Raw genomic sequence first — 8,579 nt, 5'->3', positions numbered from 1 at the left:
ATGGAAGCACCCTCGACATATACTTGATTTGGATGACCGACCATTTTCGAAAAATTAGAAAGAATATCAAAGCAAGCTCTGATACCAATTGTTGGAACAACCGATACCGATTTTGCGCAGCGGAAATATCAAAACAGAGTACGATACAAATTGTTTAAAAGTGAAGAGCTAGTTCGGTCAATTTAAAAAATGGTTCCTTTAATTTTCTCTTAAACGTTTTATCAAACAGTTGATGTGCAGAAAATGTAGAGAGTGTAGGGACTAGAAAAATCAGACAAATGATTTTTATGCTAGTTCGAATCAAAAGATTCTATGTCCATTCGTTAATCACTATAACCTTTTCACAAAAACAGTTTCACAGTTACAATGAAAGTGAATAGAAAATAACAATAACAAAAGCACCTTCCTTCGACAAACGAACCGGAAGAGTGCAGCAAAAACCTTCCTTCAACAAACGAACTGGAAGAGCTTCCTTCGACAAACGAACCGGAAGCAACAACTCTGCCAACTTGAAGATAACCGCTTCGACCTTTGACACACAAAGCGCGAGCTTCTCCTATTCACAAGACTTGACAAGAGTAGGAACTTGTACTTGAGAACTTCCTCAGATTTCATTGTATTCTCAAATTCGTAAAAGTTACCTTCTAAAGTGTTTGGCAAAGGTATATATAGCCTACTGGTCCGAAACTGAAAAGACGCATTACAATTGCCAGTGATAATCGATTATTATAAGTGATAATCGATTATCTACAGACTTGGAATAATTTAGAATATTTATTCTTCAACCGATCGGTTCCAGTTCTTCACCTCCTTCTACCGTTCGATTTGAGCCATGATTGCCTTCTGCCGTTTGGCTCGATTCGTTAAAGCCTCTTGCCGTTCGGTTCGACCCCTTATCAACATCTGCCTTTCGGCTCGGTTCCTCACAGTTTTCCAGCGTTCGGTGTTAACTGCTCGGTCTCGGTCATACCTTGCTTGGTCTCTCACAACTTTCCTCTACTCGACCTAATTCCTTACTGCCTTATACCGTTTGATTATCTTCTTCTTCTCTCACACAATTTTCCACCGCTCGGCTTAATTCTTTGTTGGACTCACTATTGTTCGGCTTCTTTACAAATTCGTTCGGTCATGTAAAATGTGTTCGACTTTTGTTTGAATTCGTTCGGTCGTTAACTGTTAGTGACCGTTTAGGCTTTATTTGATACGACCGTTCGATCTTCAATTGTTATACACCGTCCAGCCTTCAACTATTACATATCGTTCGATCTTTAGTTGTGTTCGGCGAGTGGTCAGCCAGTGTTCGTCCTTTATCTGTTTTTAACCGTTCGGTCTCTTTTACTGCGTTCGACCTTCAATTGTTACGACCGTTCGGTCTTAGGTGCTCGGTCCTGGTGTCTTCTCTTATACAGAAATGCTTTTAAACTTCATACAACAAGAGTCTTCATATTTTTCACTTTGTAGCATCATCAAAATCATTAACTTCAAGACACCAATGCTCCACATTGGTAACATAAGAGAGGCATGATTACACATGCAACAATATTAAATTCCTCTAAAACAGATTTGGAAACAAAAGGGAAAAAAGAGTCAAAACTTACTTGCTCTATTGAAGAAACTGATCGGGTAGAAACGTAGACCTCGTTGTCGTGGTCGATTAAGTACCTCTCGATCGTCAAATAGATGACTCAGGAGTTAGAACTCTTAGAGAGAAGATAGAGAACTCTAGAAAAGTGGTTTCTAGAGAAATGGTATGTTTTAAAATAATGAAACTCGTTTATAACAAAATTATTTATAATAAAATCGCTTAATATTAAAATAATCAAGTCTCATTATTTTTAAATTACCACCACTTCTAAAAATACTATTTTATGGGTTTTTACATTTTATATTTTTCCTTTTTTATTTTATTTTCTCTCCCACTTTCTTTATATATTTCCATTATTCCAAACCAAATATTACTCTCATTGAATCCTCTCCAAACCAAAAGTAAACCCTTTTTCCTTTCCTCATCACTTTTGCCTTTTTTTTCTCATTCACGTTGGACAAAGTCACACCTCTTCGAACTCATGTTTCTTTTTTTTGATATATATTTGTAATGTATCAAAATTGTGTTTGCATTGTACGTCATATAAAATGAAAGTTTATTATTATCTATTTTTTAATTTTTTATGATAATATTTGTTGTAGGAAATTTTATGTTATGGCGGTACTTACTTAGGACAATTTTAGGTTAAGATAATATTTAGATTACAACAATAACTAATTTAGAATAATATTTAGGTTGGAACGCTTGTAAGTTTGTGAAATGTGTAAGACAATATTTATGTAATAATTAATACTAGAACTACGTTTATGTGAAGAGAATATTTATTTTTGAACAATATTTACTTGGCAATAATATTTAGTTTAGGACAATATATGTAGTTTAAGAAAATATTCAATTTAAAACGTGTTTATTTTCGGATAATAAGCCTTAGAGATATAAGATGCCCCACATACGATAATTAGTGGTTAAAGAGTGAGTATTACTCTCCTCCCCTAGGTAAGATAGAGTAATCAAAATAAAGGCTATAATAACTTTTTGCAATAATTACTTTAGAAAACATATTTAAAAAGGATTTTTAATGACTTAACACGATTTTTAATAATTAAAAATGTAAAAATCTTTACATCAACTCTAATTTTACTTTTGTTTATGTTCTAATTTAAAACTTTTAAGATAACACCATTAACATAATTATGCACATTTTTAAAGGATAATTAATTTAAGAATTTAAACATTTATTCACATTTTTGAAGTATTATATTATATTCATTTTAAAATTTAAAATTTAGTCAAATTTATTTTTAAAACATATATATATATATATATATATATATATATATATATATATATATATATATAAATTGCGCTTTGACTTCATCGCTTTAACATCACAGGAGTATTGAGAATAGTTTATAATCACTGACAGAGTAGAAGGCAAGCAATGTTATACTGATCTATTTAATAATTGAGGGTATATTTGTTTTTCTTGTAACCACGTTCAATCAAACTTTATTTTTTCCTTTCTCAAGACAAAAGCGACGAAAGAAAACATACAATTCTCAAATGGAAAAACCGTTAAAAGAAGATTGCTTTAAAATTTGTAACTGAGGTAAAACAAACATGAACTTGCATACAACTACAGTGTGCGTGGTCCAAGTGGATAGACGTCAAATACACGAAACCAACCAGGAAAAATAACAGTAAACATAATATATCTTAGTTTGAAAATGATTGCAGATATTTCAGAATTCAACTGCTGACTGAATAATGAACTAATTGAGCAATGAAAATTTCAAGGTCAACAACATTGCTATGCTGGATTAATTCATCATCATATTTTGGACCGGTGGTACAGGATTGAAAGTACTTTGAGCGTCATTTACATGCTTACCATCTTGAACTCTAATTGGATACACAAATTTTAAACTAAGATGCAAGTAATATAGAATCGCCTACTGAAGATTAAGGCTTAAAAAGGGGTTGATTTCCTAAATCAAAAACAAGTGCGAGGTAAATAATCACCAAGGGCAAAACCATACTTTTGTCCCTGTCCATGGCCTTAGGCAGACAAGAAAGCTTCTAGATTCCCAGCAGCATCAAGCTTTTACGCAACAGTTGAAGTAGCTCAGGAAGCTCCTCCTCGTCTGTCAGGGAAAAAAACCATAGAAATATGCAATATTTAGACACCACATATCTCCTAGTCCAATGTTTAGAGTATCTACGAAATGATTACGACCTCAAAGTTCAACTATTTTATTTAATCAATAAATAATCACCATAATTTATAGCCCTCTTACCAACGAAATGAATGCAACTGCCCCAGACATTCATCCCATGTGCAGTAACTAGAATTGCGTGTTGCCTTAGCAAATAGAATATATATCTACACATATAAATATTAACGTTTACATTCTTTTCAACCTAACCACCGCCCACTCGAATTAGTGAAAAGCATTAGTTTAAAAAGGAAGAAGATCATCTCGGGTATCAAAATATAATTCCGTGTAATATATAATCTAATATATCTTGTTTTCCTTTGGGTTGAAAAATATTAGTATATAAGCTTCCGGTACCCACTTTCGCTAAAGAAGCAGATGGATTACAACGAAAATTTGTCATTAACCGGGCGGCCTTAGTGAGCTTTGTTGTTTTCTTATGTTACTATAACTTACTTGGCAAGAGGTGTCATGTCGTGTTGTATTTGTCTTTGTTTTCCACTTTTCTTTGATAAAATGTTTCCACTTACTATTCTTCTCCCTTTATCTCTCTATTCTCTTCAAATCAAGATCAATATTACACAAATATACTGTACGGTTGCTAGAAATGTTGATCCCTACAGAATTTTGTGTTTCGCTTGCCTAAAACATTATTTAGTTAATTGAATTCTTTTGTTTTTCATCCTTTTTCCAAATATATTTTGGTATTAAAGGGGGCAGACAGACGATTGAAATGTCAAGTTCAATTTATTCCTTATTTGTTTTTTAATTCAAACCAATGAAGATTTGAGGCTAGTTTCTTTAACACTGATATTTCCAAAAAGAAAAAAAATGAATTAACTGGAAAAGAGGAATCTTACATAATGAAATAAAATAGATATTAGTGTAGATGATTTGTAAAGGAAGAGAAAGGAAAAATTTGATAAGGAGTTGTCTAAATATCAGCTCATATGACAATAAAATGTTATTTTAATTAAAAACTTGACTCGATCAATGCCTTGGTGGACGAAAACAGGTGATCAGTGTGTTTAAAACTTTTCCTTATTTCAAATATTCTCACTGCACCTGTTAAGTAAAAGATGCATGAGACAGTCATTCCCTAAGCTGTCAATTATTGCAGGAATCAATGTGAATTATGTTCCCACAATAACTACCCACCAATCTTTCTGAAAAAAGAAAACCTACAGGTACTCTAGTGGGTAGCAATGGTGACTACTTCACCATGATTGAATAAATTTTTAGGAAAATTTTAAAATTAGTAGCTAAGACCGTAAAAAAGTTATAGCTAATAACATAATGAATGACAAAGCTCGTGAGGAATCTTACAGTTGGAGAGCTGGTTTGGTGGTAGTGAGGATGCTGGTGCTGGTGTTCATCACTGTGGACAGTGTTTGTAGTGTTATTGGTAGAAGAAGCCATCAGTTCCTCTTCATTACCAAGACTTGCCCTTGAAATATTTGTCTTGTTTTGCTTCCTCATTTCCCGAATTTTAGAGAAATCCAGAGAGTAGTCTGGCACTTGTCCCTTCTGATCCCAGTCCCCAAACTGTGGCACTGATAACCAGGGAGCATTTTTCTACAGTGAAGTGAAAAGATTTATAGGTTAGATGGTTGATCACCATAACAAAACTATCTTTCTTCATAATAATAAAAATGATAACAAAAAAATAAATTATGACACAATAAAACGGTTTTACAAAGCACTTGTTTTTACTCCAGTCCAAAACAACCATTACAAGCATCTATTAATGCAAATGTAGAGGCAAAGTTTATTAACTAGCATCCATTTTAAGCAAAAAATAGCATTTAATAATTTCCTTTAAAAATGACCCCTAAGCGCACGACACTCAGCACTCAGAAGAAAGCTGTTTCTGACTGTGAACACAAGTCACAGGCAGCAATCTCACAGTGGCACTAACATTAGAAAGATTTTTCAAGATAAAAAAAGACTCATCATATTCATACAAGAGCCAAATAACGAAAAACAAAGATATGCAGTTTCACGGCTGCTGTAAAAATTAAGAAAAAAAAAACAAGTCCTCTTCCATCTCATGATCCACATGATTCAGAAAGGGATTTACAATTGCTGGTGCCAACACTAATATCATCATATAAACTTTAAACACAAAACAAATCGAAAAGTTAAATAAAACAAAGTTTGAAGCGAAAGAATATTATCACTTATAATCATAGTCGCGTCTATGCACGAAGCGCAACAAAACATCCAATAGATAGCACAAGCAAGAAAAACAACAAACACAGCTAAATCAAAATATGCACATGATTTTCAACGACCAGAACAAATAAAAAATCGAACAAGATGAACTAGGTGTTCGTGGTTCAAAGGTTTTCAGGTAGAAGCTCGCAATTCTCACGAAGAGGAATCGCAACAAAATAAAACACAGGGAAGCATCGATTCGGAGGAACCACGGGAATCGTTCATTCCGTTGGATTATTTAGTTTGTTCCTTGCGGTTCTTAGCCGTAAAACACTACATCGTCTGAGGGCAAAACGCACGCGTTTAGAGAGAAAACAGTACTTACCTCCTTACTTTGCTCCATCAGAGTGAGTTCAGATCTCGAGTTAAGAGAGAGAAAGGGTTTGATAAATGAGGCACAGCCTTTTCTAGCCAAATGAAACTATAGATAAGCATAGCTGTTTCGGCATGTATGTCCTCTATTTATGCACGAGAAAGAAAATTCATATCCAGACTTTTCCTTAAGTTTATTATTTTTCTAAAGAAACACACGCTACCTTTCCTAGCGTTTACCAATTCTCATAAAAAATGAAATACCATGTAATATAATAATTTTATTATTTATTACGAACACGCTGGTAAACCAAAGAAATAGTGGTAAAATATTTGCCTATCTTTTATATTTATTTAATTTATATCCAAAATTAAACATTTTTTTATATCTAAGTTATGTGTATATAACTAACTATGTACCAACTATTTATATTTCATGTATTATTGTTTCTATTTAATGTACTTTCATTCCGTGTTGAACCACCCGCCACCCGCCACTTGCTTTCGGTTTTCTAGCTGTCTTACCCTCACAAAGTATTCTTTCCATTTGGAACCCACAAACTCACAACCACAATTATACTGCAATTTCTATTTGTGGACATTTTCATTTCATAATAATTCTGATTTTTATACTTCTTAAATATAAAGTGTTGAATACATTATATATTTTTAATTTATTCAATTAATTTAACGCAATGTTTTATATAATCGGGACCAGTAGATTTTTTTCTTCTGCTTCAAAATTAAATGAACAATAAAGTCGTGCCTAGACAATGACAGATAACAAAGAGTTCCAATCCTTTTTCCCCCAAAAAAAAACTTAAAAAGGAACAATCATTGCCATAAGAACATTAATTATTACGATACATTTTTCCTTTCAACTTTTTTATTTTCAATTATTTGAACTGTGAAGTCCTCAATTATTATACTAATGATGAAAATAGTTAAACAATTTGGGTACGGTGGAGGGAAAACTATAGTATGAATATAGCAGTATTGCTTTTACGTTTTAAATGAAAAATAGTTTTATCAATATGTTGTTTAAAATTTAAGAAGAAATCGTTTTTTAATAAGGAAATTATTAGTTTGTTAAATATGAAAAGAGTAAATAAGAAATTAAATTCATACAATAAGGTATTACGAATTAATAATATAAAGAGATTAATTTCTTTTTATTTATATGTAACAATTTTAACAATAAATAAAAGCAATGGAAGAAAAGTTCTTTTAATTAATAATAATAGCTACTTCTATGACGTGTTAGTCTCTATATATTAACGTTGATTTTATGTTTTTCTCTACAATTATATAAAATTGATCTATTACTTCCACGCTACAAAATCTTTTCACTTTAGTTCTTATATAAGTACTTTTAGTTTCATTTTGGATTTTTTTTCATTAAAAAAATTTGATATTTTGGCATAGTAAAATTGATAGTTTTTGTTTCTATATAAGTAATTTTTTACGTTTTAATATCAATCAGTCCTTTCTAATTTGGTTCACCCTGTAACCAAACCTTTGGAGTAGGTTCTGGTTAAGAAGTTGACCAAAAAAAATGAAAAAAGAAGTTTACATTTTATTTTATAAAATAAATTTAACTTAAAAAATTGTAATCAAATGAATCAAGTATAGAAACAACTTACTCAAATTTGATTTACATATTCTCCCATCAATACTAAATGAAATAAATTAATCACAATAAAAAAACATATTTTGTTCAATATGTTTTTGAAAACATAATTGTTGATCAATTAACAGGGTGCGTTCATATAGGAAAATAATTTAGGAGAAAGAGTGAATAAACACTAGTAGAAAAAAAGGATTTCATGACACACTATTATGATAGGTGAAGTTCATCTATCATAATACATTGACCGGTGACAATTTTGTAATAAAATTAAGATATATTATGACGTATTTTAAAAAACCTATCATAATAGGAGTAGTAGTGGCATTTTCGTAATAAAAGTTACATATATTATGACAGGTAAAAGTCACCTATCATAATATGTTGGACGCGGTGGCAAAATGGAAATTATAGGGAAAACATATTATGATAGATATTAAAACACCTATCATAGTAGGTGCAAAACCCCTCTTTCATTTTACTTTTTTCATTTTGGTCGTCCCAAAAGGCAATATCTTTCTCTCGTCCAGAGCGCACAACGTCTTCCTCTCGTCCCATTTCAGTTCTTCCAATCTCGTCCCACACAACATTTCCTTCTCTCATCTCCATTTCATTTTTCCAATCTTGTCCGCACAACATTTCTTTTTCTCGTCCCAGAACA

The 8,579-nt window shown here is 31.9% G+C and overlaps 1 protein-coding gene across 1 annotated transcript; it reads right to left on the bottom strand.

The window, feature by feature from the left end:
- Nucleotides 1–3,234: 3,234 nt before the first annotated feature.
- Nucleotides 3,235–6,463, bottom strand: LOC124839867 (sorbin/SH3 domain protein). The gene is made up of 3 exons (XM_047315804.2): nt 6,305–6,463; nt 5,089–5,337; nt 3,235–3,690 (listed from the first exon to the last, which is right to left on the bottom strand). Exons 1-3 carry the CDS (start codon nt 6,320–6,322, stop codon nt 3,643–3,645), a joined length of 315 nt encoding a protein of 104 aa, XP_047171760.1. The 5' UTR covers nt 6,323–6,463; the 3' UTR covers nt 3,235–3,642.
- Between the last annotated feature and the right edge of the window lie 2,116 nt (nt 6,464–8,579).

This window comes from Vigna umbellata, chromosome 2 (assembly GCF_029865625.1).
Source record: "Vigna umbellata cultivar VRB3 chromosome 2, Vumbellata_1.0, whole genome shotgun sequence".
NCBI lineage: Eukaryota > Viridiplantae > Streptophyta > Magnoliopsida > Fabales > Fabaceae > Vigna > Vigna umbellata.
Note: the sequence above shows the minus strand (reverse complement) of the source record. Positions and strands in the feature narration are given on the sequence as shown.